The sequence below is a fragment of the Episyrphus balteatus genome, chromosome 1 (assembly GCF_945859705.1).
Source record: "Episyrphus balteatus chromosome 1, idEpiBalt1.1, whole genome shotgun sequence".
Taxonomy (NCBI): Eukaryota; Metazoa; Arthropoda; class Insecta; order Diptera; family Syrphidae; genus Episyrphus; species Episyrphus balteatus.
This window is the reverse complement of record NC_079134.1, coordinates 113,586,468-113,605,406: the sequence shown is the minus strand read 5'-3', so window position 1 is coordinate 113,605,406 and position 18,939 is coordinate 113,586,468. Positions and strand designations below refer to the sequence as shown.

The 18,939-nt window shown below is 31.9% G+C and overlaps 1 protein-coding gene and 1 pseudogene across 2 annotated transcripts in view; one reads left to right on the top strand and one right to left on the bottom strand.

Annotated features, from left to right (window-relative positions):
• Positions 1-994: 994 nt before the first annotated feature.
• On the bottom strand, positions 995-4,023 carry LOC129909899 (geranylgeranyl transferase type-2 subunit beta-like; annotated as a pseudogene).
• Positions 4,024-7,625: 3,602 nt separating this feature from the next.
• Positions 7,626-18,939, top strand: part of LOC129917254 (serine-enriched protein) — a 30,157-nt gene continuing 18,843 nt past the window's right edge. The window contains exons 1-5 of one of the 2 annotated variants that reach the window (XM_055997679.1): positions 7,626-7,786; positions 8,057-8,308; positions 8,634-8,812; positions 8,896-9,054; positions 14,180-14,218. In XM_055997679.1, the coding sequence (XP_055853654.1) occupies positions 8,642-8,812; positions 8,896-9,054; positions 14,180-14,218 (369 nt within the window). In that variant the 5' untranslated portion in view covers positions 7,626-7,786; positions 8,057-8,308; positions 8,634-8,641. The remainder of the gene's footprint in view (positions 7,787-8,056; positions 8,309-8,633; positions 8,813-8,895; positions 9,055-14,179; positions 14,219-18,939) is intronic. The other variant, XM_055997678.1, reaches the window with a different exon arrangement.

Genomic DNA, 18,939 nt, shown 5'->3' with positions numbered 1-18,939 from the left:
TTCAAAGTTTTTATTTTGAAATTTATTTATTCAAAAGCTATTCTAAAAAACAGGTTTAATTAAAAATAATATAAAAGAAAAGGTTTTCGGCCTTACAAAAAAGATATAACACGTTAAAATGGGTGTAACCGCTGATTTTAACTAAATTTTTTTCAAAAGTAAGACATTTTTTTTTAGAAAATTGCCCTCCTGACTAAACGGTACGGAATGGACCCCCCTATACTTTATGATTTTTTTCTTGTTTTAACCCAACCTACATATCCTTTTGAATCAGCCTGTATTGAAGTAAAAAAAATAATAAAATAAACATATACAAGTACGAGAATAAATTGTTACCTTTTTTTGTAAAACCATTGCAGCAGCTTTATATAAACGAAATCTGCAAAACGAGCACTTCAAATTGTTGAAAATTAAATGATCTTTAAAAACGCTCATGAGTATTTTTTCAATAAAACTTGTAGAAAAAAAGCTATGGCCCTTCAAAGAATTTTTTCTTGAAAATGTACATCTATTTTCAAGTATAACTTTCTTATTTTCAATTTTACAGAAAAAAGTATCTTAAACAAAATTGTAGAGAAATAAATTATCTACAAAATCGACATTTTTTTTGTGGGACTTACGGTTCGCAAGATATCGATAAAAAACAGTTTACACCCCTTTTTCCAAGATGGCGGCCAAATGGGGGGCTTTCAACCCCGAAAACTGGATTGTATACTCACATTAACCTCCCCTACAGATCAAAACAATAAAATCTTGTCCTACCCAAAATGCAAGGTTAATGTAACATTTCAATGGACTATGTAGCAACTATTGATTCTGATTCGGAGGAAACTGGTGATGGGACCCTTAGTGACGGCTTTCGTGTAGAAGTTTTTGTATCCGATTTAAATTTAGATGGTTTTGATTACTTAGCTCCTTTGATATGGACATAACGTTTTAGGTTAAAAATGGACGTCTTGTATGAAAATTTATTTTCACAAATATTACACCTTGCATACATTTGGTCAAGAATTGTAAAGTAGTCCCAGATTAAACTGGTCTCACTCTTCTTTGGATCACTCATTTATTAGTGTTAAATCGTTTAATTGTCTTGATTTTTAATAAATGTTAGTTTGATAAGTTATATTCACTGAAGTTTGAACACTTGTAACCTAGAAAAGTATGCGTACTTTGTTTTTAAGCCTGATTATTACGGTAGGTTTTTTCAACTTAAATTAAGCTTTTCTCAATATGGTAAACTGGGGTACATTCATCATCGGGGCACATTCGTTAAAGTCATTTTCGGTTGTATGCACTATGAATTTAGAAATGAAAATGACACAGAATGCATCCTTTACTAAATTCATGAACACGCTCGTAGTTTGGCATTTGTAGTTTAGCGGTAGTTGCCTCTCACACAACCACCACGACAATTTATAGCAATCTAGCCGATGCAATTGCTGCGCAATCGAAAAGAAATTAACGCAACAATAAATGAGTCCAGCATGCGACTCAGCGAATGGCTTTGATCCAAATCCTCCGTCAGCATTGCAACATGAGAGCACAAAGTCTATGATTTTGATAGCTTAATAGCGTCCATACGATTAATGAGTGTAAGGAAAGCTACTGCGCAGAATGAAAATCTGGTATCGGCTTCTCCCCACTTATCACCGAAAAAACTGCCATCAGGCTGTTGCAAACTGGTCACATAACGAGCCAGAGCGTCGCAATCGATTTCGTTGATACAATCGTAGATGCAAAGTATTTGCACGGCAGACAATGAGTATAGAATATGAGGATCATGTCCTTCGCAGGCCGATATTCCTCCGGTAGTAGGACATTGGCATTTTTTAATGAATTCTATTATAGACTTTTTATCTAAGCGTGAGAGCTGGTTCATAGTATCAAGTGCAGTTACTCCCCAGTAGATTCCAGACATTCGTAAGAATTCTGTGATGCAATTGATGAATTCTAATTCACACCATTTCTAATGAAATAAATGAAAATGAATTTTTATTCACTTTCATAATATTGCCATAAGAAACTAATGGTTAAATATGAATTTGTTTGCCAAATTTTAAAACGAAACACATTCTGTCTACTAATTTTAGATACTACCCCCTCTAAAAATCGAGTGCCTCAAAAATGTCAGTGAATTAAAGATTTTTTTTTTCGATTTTAAAAATCAGTTTTTCAAAAATTATAATTTTTTTGTTGTTTTTTATTTTTTTAGGAGAGTTCTTTTATAATATAATATACCGAATAGAAAAAACCAAGAATGCGGGATAATTAGGTCGATAAATATACTATTTTAGTAAAATAATTAATCGCTGTCTTCTTTTTTTTAAATGGCGGCCATTGAAAAATATGTCGTCTCCCACTTTTGCATTCTGGTGAATTTTATGTCCGCAGGGTGTACTTCCTACACCTAAGAGAGTGTAAAAAATATACCGTTTTGGTTGATTTCAGAATCGAATAATTTTATGCACCATTAATGGTATATTATAAAAACAACTGAATATAGGTGTATATTTTGCACTGAATCTTAAAAAAATGTTTAAATTTTTTACGGAAAGACAGTGGTATAATTTTTATACCAATAATTTTGAGAAATACACCATGTTTTTTGAATTTCCTCAATTTTACACCAAAATTAATGAATTTACACCAATTTATACACCAGTGTGCTACTTGAGAGGTTATCCTACTACGTGCCAAAACAACAGTTTTGTTCTATACCTAAAAGTTCAAATTTCTGTATCTGGGTTGATATCGTAAAATTTGTTTTTCTAATCCAATTTTAAACTGATTTTCATACAAAATACCTCGTTTGATTTGGAAACAAATATTATTTTAGAATATATTTTTAAAACAGCATGCTGTTGTGAAAATATATACTTTAATTTGATGTCGAAGTTGGATAAATGACGAAAAAATGGAATTTTTGAACTTCGATAGCTTATAAATTCTAGGTGGTTTATGCATGTTACATGTTTTGTACATTGTTGAAAAGGTATTTTTATTTCCTATTAGAAACTGTAAAAAAATCGAAAATGGATAAAAATTTGACGAAGCTAGATTTTTTTAAATACCGTTTCATAATCAGTGCGACTAGCTCTACAAAACGTGATAGGTCTCCGCCCGCGTATATTTTATTTTATTTTATTTTATTTTATTTTATTTTATTTTATTTTATTTTATTTTATTTTATTTTATTTTATTTTATTTTATTTTATTTTATTTTATTTTATTTTATTTTATTTTATTTTATTTTATTTTATTTTATTTTATTTTATTTTATTTTATTTTATTTTATTTTATTTTATTTTATTTTATCTTATTTTATTTTATTTTATTTTATTTTATTTTATTTTATTTTATTTTATTTTATTTTATTTTATATTATTTTATTATTTTATTTTATTTTACTTTATTTTGTTGTTGTTGTTGTTGTGGGTTTATTTTGTTTTTTTTATTTTATTTACTAGTAGTAATTACAAAAAAACTAACTCACCCATTTCAACCGTTGTGCCATAGAATACATTGAAGGCCCCAAAGGCATAATTTATGCCATATCCAATACTACTAGATGAACTACAAAAAAAAACCGAAGATCAAATTAAGTACTTAGGTAAGGTATGCCATTAACTGCGTTCCTTTTGGGGGAATTTATCTACTGCTTAGTACTTAAAGTTGCTTACAAATACTATTATTCTATTGAAAAAATAAAAAAATATAAATTCCCCCAAAGGATCGCAGCTATTGAATGCATAATATTTTTACTAACTTAGTTCCTGGAAACTGCATTAAAATTGGCATCATGTAGTCCTTTTCAGAAAAAATTGGTGCTCCAATATAACTGATCATTGTAAGATTATATAATATCAAAACTTTTATGCAAATCCATCTTAAGAAATAAAAAAAGTTGCTTACAAACATCGTTTTATAATAATTGTAAATTCGAACTTACTTTGAGAATTTCTTGTACTTTTTAGTCAGCTTCAGTTCCCACGGTTCCAAGCTGGTTCGACTAGTTTCTTCCATTATAATTTGCCCCAACTTTTTTAGTGATGAACTGTAGTAAATTAATGTGAGTGCCTTCAACCCTATACTACCTTCAGTAAAAAAAATTATCAAACAAGAAATCGAATCTTCCAAATCATAATTATTTGGTAAAATAATCCCAGCTAGACAAAGTGCACCAATGAACATTTGAAATCCGAAAATTGACCACATCAACAACGTCTTCCATTTCTTATTGCAAAAAGTGTTCGAGAAGTAATTGAGTCCTTTAAGATGGGTATATATTTCAAGTAAACTATTTTTGCATAATAATAATATTTTTGTTTATTGTATTACTTGGAGAAAATAGAATCAATGAAATGATATTGTAAATTGGAATCCAAGAAACGTTTGAAAATGATTTTTGCTTCATTAAATGCATTTTGGAATGATTATTGAGGTGTGCAAATCTAGTATTGTATTTATACCCAGAACAAAAAAATTCTTCCAACTACATTCCGCTTATATATATATATGTAATTAAGATGTAGGTATATGCAATATTAATTCTTCTGCAATATAATTGCATACAGCAAAGTTAACACCCTTCTTAAAGAGTATAATTATAGAACAAACATACAGTTGTAATTATTACATAAGATTCTTCAATTAATATTATTACTGATGAAAAGTTAGCAGATGTGCGATGGATACAGGGGGCGTTTAATCCCTTGGAGGCGAGTTTCTTTTCGTCGTTTGTAAAGGGGTAAGTTTTGCGAAGTCAAAACCTTCGTTTTGGCATTCTATAACATACCTCAAAAGTCTAGAAAAATCTCATGTCCGCAAGTCGCGATTTTGAAGGTCAAAGCGCGAAATGGAGATTTTCAAAATTAGAAAAAATAGACGAAGGTTCCGCTACCATAACTTTTAAGGGTTTTTCGGTAGTAAGTTAGCAACTGTTATAATAATATGGATTGACAGATGAAAAGCAGGTATAACTTTTTTCAGAGACGTCAGATTGCCTTGATTTTAGAATCAGCATTAAAAAATACCTTGATATCATGTATCATATGTGTTTATAATACCAATGTCAATGCAAAAGTACCGAAGCAAACAGATAAGATATTTGACATGAATCAATTCGGACACAAGAGTGACAAATTATATTCTTAAAAAAAAAAATTATTAGCTCAGGGGCCCCAACAAAATAAATTATATATTGTCTTAGGGCCCCAAATAATGTTACTTGAATAATCCTAGCGAACAACACATGATACATAAGGGGCCCCAAAAAAAAGTAGGGCGAATACGTACCTTCTTATTTTTTCTTATATTCTATATCAAAGGAGCACCTAAATATTAAAGGAGCCCCAAAATTTAGTCTTGCCCCGGGGACACGGCAACTCAACGTACGCCTCTGGAGATGGCGATTACGTCATCACTGTTTTAGAACAAGCAACTTGGTGCTTATTGTAAGCACGAAAATCCCTTTGACATTTCTTGTCAAAAAGTAAATTTTTGCTCCAACGCAACGCAGCAAAAGAAGTACCTGCCTATAAATTAAAAAAAAAAAATCGCAAAAGCGCATGTACTTTGTGGGCTAAAATACTATTTAGTGCCTTAAAAATATGTCCCTTTTTTTAATTTCATTTTTCTTGAAGAAAAAAAAAATAAGGAGATAAACTATATTGAGTTATAAAATTAACAAGTTTGGATCGAATTGTTTACAAATCACGGTAACATTGTTGTTTATCTTGGTAACGCAGTGGTATTTAAAGTTTTAAAGCTGATTTTTGGTAATAAACTATTTAGAATATTTAATTGAAATTAATTTTACTTCATAGGAGACTTACGTTGTTCCTATAGTTTCAAATAGGAATATCAGAGAGCTTAATAATATGATTTTACAAATAAGACTGAAATTTGCAGTAAAGTAACGCAGTTGTTTGGTTTTGATCACTTTCTGTTTAAACTTACATAAACTTAAATTGCACATATGGGTGCAAATGTTATTTTATAATAGATTAAAGTATTAAATTCTATGTCAACTAAAATATAAGAAAATATATTGATAAAAATGTCCATATTTTTTTTCAAAATTCATTGTCCAAAGGGACAACTTTTTAGGCACTAAATAGTATTTTGGCCCTTGTACTTACAAAAAATGGTTAGCATAACATTTTATTCAAAAAATGGTTAGCATAACATTTTATTCGATTGAATTCTTCTTTTCATTAGGAGCACAGATTCATTTTTTTTTTTGGAAGCCAGAGACAGTCAGTGAACCTCTGATGATAGAACCATTGAATAATTACAAATAGAAGTGGATACCCAGGAAAACTTCCGCTGTAAAATCGCTGTCTCTAGTATCGTGCGTTGAATTAAAAAAGCAAATCCAACAATCCAAAAGCAAATCCAACAATCCAAAAGCAAATCCAACAACCCAAAATCAAATCCTAAACCGCTTATACATATAGATAAAAGTTTACCTATTACAAAAAGTGGAGATAGCCTAGAGCCCTGAGGATAAGGTGAATGTCTGGTAAGTTTACCTGAATCTGACGGGAAATTGAGATTGTTTTTTTTTTTTACATTACTAGAATAAAAATTAATTAAATTTGTCAAAAAAAAATTTCGCAAAAAAAAAAAAACAATTTCAATTTTTACCGGTAATTGAACCTAGGCCAGTAGGAGTAAAAGGCATCGTCCTTGTTCTCTAGACTAATATGACTTACTCGAAAACTTACATATATCAATATAAGCTCTTCGAAATGTATAATATTAATTTTTTTATGAAGGTTTAAAAAAAATTATTAGAAGACTCAACTCGAAAATACATGATAGTTGAGGCGCAAACATGTAGTTCATCTATCTTCCGGTACTCTTGTAGTTGCAGAGTAATCTGCGGTGTCACTTCTATTTGTAATTATTCAATGATAGAACTATTGTGCCTATGCTATACATCACTGTATAGATTGAGAACTTCTAACCCGCTTTGATGTCGCATTTTGATTTTGAGTCGTTTTATGGTTTAATACTACAGAAACAAATTATGCGGACAACGGGCATTACCAGAACCATTTTGTTTCTGTGATACTCCATAGATGGGGTTGTCATCGGATTTTAATTTACTTTTCAATTCCTTTTTTTTATTAAGAATTAATATTAAGCTAATGGTTCTTTTAATTGCATGGAAATTTATTAAGAGATTATACATTTTCACTCAAATGAAGTAGTACTATTATGCTATCTAAAGTCCTTCCCTGTTAGTGTAACTGGACTCTTTACACCTTGACATTGAATTTCTAAAAAAGACGCGTTCACTGTCTATACCTGTTGAGGGTTGCCTTATATTCTAAGTATCTGCGCCAGTATCATGCACGCTATTCCAAATTTTTTTTTCCTTCAAACTAATGTTATTGAAAGTGGAAATCATAAAAATGTAAACAAAATTTTCCTGACAACTATCCACATTCCAAATTGAGCTTTTTTGAATCCCTATTCCAATGTCATATGTTTTTCTAAGCTTATCGATTCATATCTAGCGAACTGTTGCATGCGCACTCCTCACAACCCTCACGAGTCAAAGGATAATAGGTATACACAAATTAAATTTTCTTTCCAGTTAGAATTGAAAAGTCCTCTGAAGTTAAAGCATCAGCGTTATTTGCTTTGTGTTAAAAAAATTAGTTAGATACATAAATTATAGTTACTTAACGCTTCTTTTAGCTGATTAAATAAAAGGATAAAAATAACATATCCCACCAAAAGTCGTTTTTTAGTTCAATAAAAAGTTAAAAAAAAAGTAAAACAACATCAATTTTCAATTAAACAAGAATACCATTTTTTTCTCGAATTCTTCCTTTGTAAAACTTTTTTTCTTACCATATTTTAAAACTTTAAAGTGTTTTTGACTGACTTTTTTCAATTTTTTTCGTATATTTTTTCCAAATTTCGTATTTAATTTTCTTTTACTAAATATTTTTGCAAAACTTTTGTGTATAGTACAAAAATCCTTTAAAAAAATTCTTCACACACATTAAGTATGCATATATATCTCTGTTGTTATTTTCAGTGATTCCCATTCGTGACTGTGTGTGAATGCGCTCCCTGCTCTGAAATTCCCCCTTTTTTTAAAATAATGTTTGTCATAAAACGTTCGTTTTTTGAAAAACTTGACTGTAGAATGCATTTACCATTTATAAAAACTTCCTAATCCAAAGAAATATAAAACTCGTCCAAGCAATTTTGTTAATTTTTTTTTTTCAAATACTTGCTTCAATGTATGACCACAGCAAAAAGTAAAAAGCTTCCAATATTGCAACAGGTAAGTGAAAAACTTAAAATGGAACAATACTTTATGTAGTTTCAAAATCTATGAAAATATAGTTTGATAAGCTTTGGTTTCAACGTCATATACGCATAAATTAAAGTGCAAGGACTTTCTCTATTCAAGGACGGTTTTGGAGAAAAGGTAAACTTCCCATAATACCTTTCATTCCTTCAGCATGTAATGCAATAAATATCCCTTTTTTGATGCATACTCTAATTGGTACACAATAAATATTTAGTCTTGTTTGGTAGAACTAAAAATAGAAAAAATAAAATTTATTAATTATAAACAAGCAATATATATTTATACATAATTTTAGAAGCACCGATGCCCGAAGTATTGACATTATCAGGCATGGCTGAAGCCGAGCCAGATTTGTCAACCTTCGAAAATAAAACTGGCCTGGCCGAGGATATGAAGTTCCTGGCATCAATGCCAGAGCTTTGTGACGTCACTTTTCTGGTCGGTGATACCCGTGAGCCTGTTTGTGCTGTGAAGGTAAAATAATATAAGCAAATATTCTCATTCATAATATTTCTAAGCTTTTCAATTTTTATTTTAATCATTTTGTTAAAAACAAGGCGGTTCTGGCATCTCGTTCAAGGGTATTTGCAAAAATGCTCTATTCGGCTCCTTCACCCCAAAGAAAACGAGAAACTTCTACAAAGGAAAATAAGCTTCGATTGTTTTTGAAACGATCTTCGGAGCCATTACTCAACTTGCAAAATGCCAACCAACAGGTTTGTAACAAACAAATGTTTTTTTTATGAATTAGAAAAATAATATTTGCAGTATTTTTATTTTTATCAAAGTTTTTTCTTACATTACCATTTTAATATAAGAAGTATATTAAGAAATCACTATCACTGACAGAATTGTTGCGAATAACAACTTTTATAATAATTATTCAGCTCTAAATGTTCTTGGCTTGAAAAACACATTTTTCTAGTAAAAGATAACACTTTTTTATACGAATTTTTAAATAAAATTCCAATTTTTTATTATACAGTTTTTTCAAACATCAAAACAAATTTCCCGTTCCCGTTCTTGTCAACAAAGTTTCAAAATATTATGTGGGTATTATAAACCTATTTTCGAATTGAGGCTTTCCAAACAATTAAGATAATTTTGTAATAAAATAAGGCTGTTGTGCATTAAAAAATCAGTTCATAACTTTTACCGCTATAGGGCTCCATATTCACTTTTAAGCTAAATACCCTTTAGCAAGCGAACGAGCAAAGCGCTTCTAATCATACCTGCCTTGTCAATTTACGAAAATAGTTTAGAAGCTATGGTGGAGCAGATGAACATACAAGCGTTTAATCCTCATTTTAATCCTTGCTGTAGTCGGGTAAATATTTGTTGCTGAATTCAGGCCATATTCATAGACACTGTTTAAGCTGCTTCTAAGAAAGACTGGAGTTAATCCTATTACATTGGATAAATCCCATTCTAAGATAAACTGTGGTCTAAAAACGACTATGAATATGTTAATAAGCCATACTCAAATGTAAAGGGGGGTTCACATTGACTAACTTACCGGACAGACCGATTCTCATTTGGCCTGATGGCCGAATAATTTTTTGCGTTCACACTAATCAGATAATTTTCATCAAAACCCATTTTTAGCTAATTTTTGAATGTTTCTTTCGCCTCCTCTGCTCTCAAATTAAAGAAAATGGAATATCACTGTCTGCCGGAAAGACATTTCGTTCAATTGACTAACATGTCCGTCAGATCACCAAAATATCAAAATTTTTTGAAAACCCTAAAGGCCCTCGGATGGGTGTTAAATTTATCAAAACAGCATTCGATCAGACAAAATGACAGCTGGTATGTCCGTTAAGTTAGTTAATGCAAAGTAGTGACTGCAAGCGGAAATACACTTGATCACCTATTTTCTTGAACGTCTCGATCAGTTTCTATTGACTTCCCAATCACTGCAGTTTTTAAAATGATTTCCGGAAGAAAACCTCTCTGCTCTTTAGCCCGATCATCCTAGACAAAATTTCACTATATAGGGTAAAACTATACAATACGCCCCAGTTTACAAAACGCCCCACCAGTCTCGTACGCACACCGGTGTTGTTAAGAAAACAAAACGAAAACTTTTCAAACTAATTTAAGTTGCTCGTCAATTGTGTTATTGAGTTGTAGTATTCTGTGTGCCCTGAAAAGAAAAAAACTGCAAAACAAAAATTTGGCACCAAAACATATTGCGGAGAGCGCAGACAAAATTTCATTTTTTCAGAAAGTATAAAGACCTTATCAAATTGATATATATATTTAAAAAGTTCAAAAAATGGGCTTCTTAGTTCTTTTTTGGTAATTCCTTGAAATCAGTTTGGGTTGCTATATTTTTGCATGCGCGTATTGCACTTCGAAATTTACAAAACGCCCCAGTACAGTGAGTGTAATACGCCCCAGTAAACTATGAAGTAAAATACTTATCAACATTTTTTTTTATTTGCTATATGCTTAAGAATTGCATAAAATTACAAAAGGACGACACTGCGGTCAAAAACGAAAATTATTACAGGACCGTTTTTAAAGAAGTTTAATTTTCAGCGCATATCTTGCCATATTGCTTTGCACGAGTTTTTTTTTTACCATATATACATACCAGATTGCAACATTTGCGACCGCAAAGTATCGCAAAATTCTATATTCCAAAATCAAATAATTTAAATTTTCTAATTTAATACATTTGTACCTACTTTTTCCTTAGGGGCGTTTTGTCACTGGTGTGGGGCGTTTTACCCAGCAAATGAGGTACAAAACGCCCCACTTGAACTTTTTTTAAACGATTTATATACCATATATGCTAACATATTTTAGTACATATAATTATGCCCAGGGCCGGTTTTAGGGGGGGGCAGCCTGGGCCGTCGCCCAGGGGCGCAAGAATTGAGGGGCGCCGCAGGCGCCCCGAACTAACGAATTCTTTCCAATCGATGTTTCATTTATTTTTACTTTCACAAGGCGCCCCAATTTTTTTCTATTTTACATTTTCAACGGCGCTCGTATTGTTTGTCCTAAACTTTTTGTAGAATGAAGGTGCCCCCCAATTTTGGGTTAGTTTGTTTGGCTTCCGGAAGGACAATGGTGTCCAAAATCTTCGTTCATCTTTGAAGAACAAGGCGCCCCAATTTCTTTTGAAAGACTAAAGCAATCCTAATATTCCTCCAACCAATTTAATTTTTGCAAAGGCGCCCCTATATAAAAATCACTAAATCATAGCTGGTAGTTTCCAGAAAACCCTAAATGCCGAAAACCCAAAAACCCGAAACCCCAAAATCCCGAAAAACCAAAATCCCGAAAACCCAAAACCCAGCCAAAAATTTACAGCTTCTCCATTTCTCATAAAAACTACGTTTGTGTGTGAGAATACAAAAATAGGTCTGTTCGTTGTCCCCCCCTCCAGGGCACTCTAAGTCATGTCAATTAACTGTCAAAAAAATCAGAGTTTCTCGGGTTTTCATTTTACATCGAACACCTCAGAGCTTTAGTTTCTTCAGCGAACATCGAACAAAGAGGAAATAACTCTGGTTGAAAAAGGAGCTACAAAAAACGCTTGACAACGAATTCGGAGCGACCCAGAGTGCCCTAGAGCTCACAACGAACAAACCTAATACCTTTAAAGGTATGTCGTTTTCAATTGGCGTCCGGAATCATTCAGAAGCCTGCTGCAAGTTTTTTATTCTCCTAGTGAAAAAAAAAACAAAAAATTATTTTATTTTTCACCAATACAGATATTAAATTTCTGAATTGGGTGGAAGCGATTCGAATTTTTGTATTGGATTTCAGAATGAATTGAGCCTAAATGACATAAATATTTATTTTTTTTTAAGTTAACCTTATGTACTCTAATAAACTGCACATTGTTAATAAATGCATTAGAGAGGTAAGACATAATCTGCTATTGCTTTTTTTCGTGATTTAAAATTTTTTTTTTGAGAGGCGCCACTTGCAATTTTGCCCAGGGGCGCCGGTAGTGCTTAAACCGGCACTGAATATGCCAAAAGTAAGAAAAAAGACTATACTTTTTATATTTACCAAAAAAACTATTATTTTCCTTTATTTTTTTTGTTTTATTGAAGATTCAAAAAAAGTGGGGCGTATTGTATAGTTTTACCCTATCAAAGTTAATTTAAGTACAAATTTTTTTGATGCAGTTAGGTTCCTTTGGTAGAGGAGAATATAAAACCACAGTTTTACACCAAAATTTGATATGGCGTATCCCCGAAAATGACCCCTGACCCCTAGGTAGCACGGAAAAAGTAATTTCAGTCGAATTTAATAAAATTTTAGTATGTTGTAGTTCATGTGAAGCTCATAACAACTCTCTATTGATGGAACCCCCTTGCTCCAAGTATACCCCCTCCTTAGCCCCCTTCTTCCCCCTTTTTTACCCCATTTGTACCTTTTTAATGGGTTGAGTATTATAACTTAGGCGCCCAGAATTGATAACGGTTTTTTGAAGAGGAGTTCAATAAAATAATTTTTTTTCTATTAGTAAATATTATAATTGATGTCTAGCAAGACAATTAAGTCTTTGAATTTTTCAAATCGGTTCATTAATGCCTGAGATATGACCAATTGTTTATAATAAAAGATTAAAAGAGAGAGTGAGTTTTAAACAATTGGTCATATCTAAGGCATTCATGAACCGATTTAAATAATTCAAAGACTTAATTGTCTTGCTAGACATCAATTATAATATTTACTAATTTTGTTTAAATCGACACTTACCGATTTTGAGATAGTCCCTTTTGTTTATAAAATTTCAGGAATTTGCAAAAACTAACATTGCAGCTAGATTCATCATCCTCAAAAACATATAAAAACAAACCCATATTGCGTTGATCTTAAAATCTATAATCAAAGCGGGTATAAAGTTTAAGCTTAGTAGGGGTATAGTTTTTTCAAATTAACTCGAAAAATATGGGTCATATAGAAAAATTTATTAAAATAAAAGTTATAGAAAATAAAATTTTCTTCAAGTTTTACATATATAATTTTTGTGAAAAATCAAAAATGGCTGAGTTATTCACTAAAACGTGTTTTACCTTTAAACCAAGATGGCGGCTTAAGCACAAGGTCGATTTTCCCGAAAAACTGGTTTTAAGCTCTCAGTGATCCCCTCTACCGTCCTATGAAAAAAAATTGCACGATCTAATTTTTTCCATTTGAAATGTTTAATTCTACTGGGCTATCACACAAGATTCAAATATGAGGACACAACATGTAGGTATATGAAAAAGAAATGACAAACTCGGTAGAGGTGATCCTAAATAGGTTTCTTTTCTTCCAATGAAGTTGCTACATGGAATTGTCTTTTTATTAGTTTGTTTATGATACCTTGTAAGAGTTGAAAAACTTAGTTTCAATAATATTAGTGGAATTGTATCCCGTTTAGACAAAATTTGAAAGCAAATCTTACTTTTTACTTCTGATACTACATAGAAGTACATAAATAACTATAACTGGTACCTAAAATTGAACCGTCATGACTACCTATTTATTTATTTTTAGAAAGTTCATTTTGTATTTAATTTTATCTCAAATTTCATGCATTATAAATTGCAATAATGTATAAATTAACTGTCATAAAATTTACACTCATGTAACCGCAACCCTGCGCCTCCAGGCCTATATTATATGCTTTTTATATTTTTATATAGAAAAACAAAATTAATAATATTAATCTGCCACCATTTTTAAATATTTATTACATATTTTTTGTTTTTTTTTCACAAATTGGCTTAATGCAAACATTTTTAACTAATAACTTTTTGATAACTTACAAAATTTAATCTGTATTATATTTGTTGTATTGCAAAATGTATGTTTCATGTTATATAGAGGAGTGTTTTCAGCCAACAACTGGCACCAATCCCCGAGGTAATGAAATTAATCATAGATTGAGGCGTTTAGAATAATAATGGTTTAAGTCAATTTGTTCGAAAATCGGGTGTCTTAATTTCTTACGGCTTAAATATACTTTGTTTTTTTCATTGAAAACGTTATGCAGTAAAAAAAATATATCGCACGTTAAGAAAGATAGTGTCACAACTAAAAAAAACACGAATTTTCAGGAGAAGTAAAATAAGAAAATCATAAAACTAAATTTACATATGTACACAGATGAATTTGATAACGAAACTTTTGCTCTCTAGCGACGAGTTTTGCAGATAGAGTCACGCCATTACAAGTGTAGAATTCGATCTTGCGAACTCGAATATTGAATTAATTCAATATACCTAGACACTTTTTGACGACTTGTGACACAAGCTGTGTTTTTTTTAAGCATTGCTATCCGTATCCGCAATTGGCGTTTATACGCATAACAAAAAAAACACGCAGCTGCCGATAGGAATAGAAGAATTTTGACGAAGTGTATAAGTTTAAGTTTACCTTTCTCTTTGTGTGTGCATTAGGGTGGGTCAAAAAAATCGAAATTCTTTTTTTGATTTGGTACTCCGAAAAATCGATTGCTGGACACCTCTAGAATATACACACCAAATATGAGCTCTTTATATTAAGGGGAAGGTCCTCCGCTTTGCAATTTTCCATTTTTACATTAAGCTTCTACTAAAAAAAAATAATTTTTTTATTAATTGACTTTTTAGCAAATTTCTTTTTAGAATCTTGTAGAAAATTGAACGCTCTACAAAAAAGGCCTCACACACTTTTTTCGTTTATCTAACCGTTGAATAGATATTTGAGGTCCAAAAATCGAAAAAATCTTTAAAAATTCGTTTTTTGTTCTTAATTTTGTAACAAATTGAAAAATTATAAAAATCAAACGCGCAAGACATATTCTTGTTGGAAATTGATTGCTTCACAAAAAAGGTATTGTTAACTTTTTTCATTAATCTAACCATTCTAAAGATATTCGAGGTCAAAGTTAAAAAAAAAATATTAAAACATTTTATATTTTTAAAAAATTTCCAGTTCACTGAAACTTCATTATTTTCAAACTAGCAAGATATATTCTTGTAGGGGCTTAAACGTTCTACGTTCAGACCCGGATGTCCAGTTGTGGGGTTGGTTGAGTTGGGTTGGTTTGATTGGCGTTTAGCCACGATAGTATGGCGACTGGGTGTCGGCGTAAAAGTTAACTGCTTCTTCGTTGTCCATTGAAATTATGTGCTCATCCAGTATATCCAAAGCGCAAAGGTACCTAGGTTCCGGATGTCGTTGTTGGGCTAACATTCTTCTCATCAGATGATTGGGGTGGTTGGCGATATTTCCTACAAGTATCTTCGCCGATCGCAGTAGATACTTGTCCAGTGGTATGATTTTTGCTTCCTCGTAGAGTCGCTTGTTGCTGTAGTATTTTTGTCGCTGTCGATCGAAGTAAAGTCCGGTGCACATCCTCAGTATTTTTCTCTCGAACATTTGTAGTTCCTTCATGGCTGTCTTGGGGATGGTATACCATACCGGAAAGCTGTAGGCAATGACAGGTCGCAGAAGCTGCTTGTAGATCAAGAGTTTCGTTGGTTGACTTAATCCTGTTCTTTTTTTTATCAGAGGGTGAAGGCGATGGAAGGCAAAGTTGGCTTTTTTGAGGACCAAACGGGAGTGATTGTTGAATCTGAGGAGCTCGTTAAAGTTGATTCCTAAGTACTTGGCGCTGCGTTTGGCTGGCAATCTAGTTCCATCTGGAAGTGTCAATGTGATGCTTCTGCAGCTTCCAGCCGATCGACTGCCTCTTCCTCCTGATCGTCTAAGGCACAATAGTTCCGACTTGGATGAGTTGATCCGGATACCCCATTTACTGTAGAACTCATACAGTTTCCGAATGTGAGCTTCGACTTTCCTGGCAGCTATGTTTGGCGAGATGGACTTGCAGCAGGGTTCGGACTTTACTTCGATCGAAGTAGATTTACTTCGATTTTGGGAAAAAAATAAAATCTACTTCCCTACTTCTCTTTTTCAGGATCTACTTCTATTTCTTGATTGAAAAATATTTTTCAAATAATAAATTTAGACAAAGGGATTTAACTTCAATTTTAAATCTGGTCGAGGCATTGAGAAATAAAGCTCAACTGAAATCTCAAAAGATGAATGGAGGTCAACTATTCTTCGAATTCAACACATAAATAGGTTTATCAAAGTAATTTTGAATGATTTTGAAGAATTCCTGATCAAAAATTTGTTAGATTATGCTGAATTACCCGTTTTGCCCCAAAGCACCGTTACAACCACTAGATATGAAAGGTTTTTTTGGAAACGATCATAATAAAAAAAGTAAAGAAAAATAATTTTGTTAAAAAATAATTTTTGTAAATAAATGTTATGAAAGTTTAATTTTAAAATCTACTTCCGAAATTTTGGATCTACTTCACTTTTTTTTCAAATTTGCTTCGAAATTTTGAAACTGAAGTCCGAACCCTGACTTGCAGTATGTGAGTGAATCGTCCGCGTAAAGCAGGTTCTCGCACTCACTTGCAGGCGGTTGGTCTGATGTCAGGATGCTGTATAGAAGGGGGCCAAGTTTGGATCCTTGAGCAACTCCAGCTCGAATGACTTTCATTGGTGATTTCCGATCCTCCACTTGCACAAAAAAGTTTCTGGAAGAGAGAAAAGAAAAAATAATTTTAATTAGTGCCAAAGGAAAGCTTAGTAAATGAAGTTTATGGATAAGGGCATCGATCCATACGCTGTCAAATGCTTTCTCGACATCCAGAAAGCATGCGACGGTAACTTGATTGTTGTTTAAAGCTGAGGTGATGTCTAAGTGGAACTTCATGAGCGGATGCAGTGTGGAGTGCTTCTCCCGAAAACCGAACTGCATGTCTGGGATGATGTTGTTATCGCTGCAAAACTTCTTCAGCTTCCTGAGTGCAATCAATTTGATGCCAAGGAATTGTTTGTAGAACGTTTAAACCCCTACAAGAATCCGTCTTGCTAAATTGAAAATAATGAATTTTCAGTAAACTGGAAAATTTTTAAAAATATAAAATGTTTTCATAATTTTTTTAACTTTGACCTCGAATGTCTTTAGAATGGTTAGATTAATGAAAAAAGTTAACAAGACCTTTTTTGTGAAGCAATCAATTTCCAACAAAAATATGTCTTGCGCGTTTGATTTTTATAATTTTTCAATTTGTTACAAAATTAAGAACAAAAAACGAATTTTTAAAGATTTTTTCGATTTTTGGACCTCAAATATCTATTCAACGGTTAGATAAACGAAAAAAGTGTGTGAGGCCTTTTTTGTAGAGCGTTCAATTTTCTACAAGAATCTAAAAAGAAATTTGCTAAAAAGTCAATTAATAAAAAAATTATTTTTTTTTAGTAGAAGCTTGATGTAAAAATGGAAAATTGCAAAGCGGAGGACCTTCCTCTTAATATAAAGAGCTCATATTTGGTGTGTATATTCTAGAGGTGTCTAGCAATCGATTTTTTGGAGTACCAAATCAAAAAAAAGAATTTCGATTTTTTTGACCCACCCTAGTGTGCATGCATATAAATTTATTGTTCAATGTTTGGGAAATCCTACTGCGGATAGCTTTGCCAAAAAAACTAGCCTACTATCTTTCTCAACGTGCGATATTTTCTTTTAGCAGTTTGTTGAAAAGCTCTTATTGTTTGTAAACAGATCTTTAAAAAATAAAATTTACTTGATCCATTATTATTTTGAAACGCCTCAATGATATAATATGATAACAGTTTGTATATATTTGTCAATGTTTATTATTTGGATGAATTTATTTTTGCTAATGCTTGTATGATTTATGATATTTCAAAATTTTACTGTCACATTCTACTTTGTTTGGTAAACTAGTTTTTAAAAGGGGACTTAAGACTCTCCAAAACCAATGCATTTTTGTGTCTCCTATGTATATCTATTCCTATTCTTGAGTTCAATTTTCGTGAAAATATTAAGCTAAAAAAACAAAAACCACAAGAAATATTAGGAGTATGCGTTCAGGATCCATTGTACAAAAATAAGGTTTTACAATTTGAATAGACCTGTTCCACCAGATCATGAATATCCCTCTTGAAAAATAATATATTTATCTAGCGGAGCGGGGTATTAAACAGATCATACATGATACACAACATAGTCAGTGCCGGATTAGCCTCAAGGCAAACTAGGCAGCTGCCTAGGGGCCCCACTTCAGCTAGGGGCCCCTCGCACAGTGTGGTAATTCGCCAATCTGACTGGACAAAATAGAAAAAAAAAAGTTTAGCCACATGATTTTAAATCATGAGTTGAGCTTCTCAATACAATGGGAAACTGTAATTCATGTTTTGTTTTTTTGTTTTCATCTTGGATTAGCATAAGCTAAGCTTGAAAGTTGGTTCTTGTCAACAGTTGGATGGAGATAATACAAAGTATTCTATTTTTCGCTTGAGTTTGGTTGCCGATTAAAAACGCTGTGGTACTTTTTTTGTTGTAATTGTTTTTCTTTATTGTCAATCTACATTTGGAGGTAAAGTATTATAATTTTTATTTATTAATTACCATTGCAACTATTTAAAAAAAAATAAATTCTGTAAGAAGGCTAGGAAGTGCAAAAAAAAAATATCTTTGTTTTTCAAATAGAGGTAAAGTTAATTTTTCCGCATTTTTCCGGTCTGAAATTAATTAATTAATGTTTTGTGGAGTG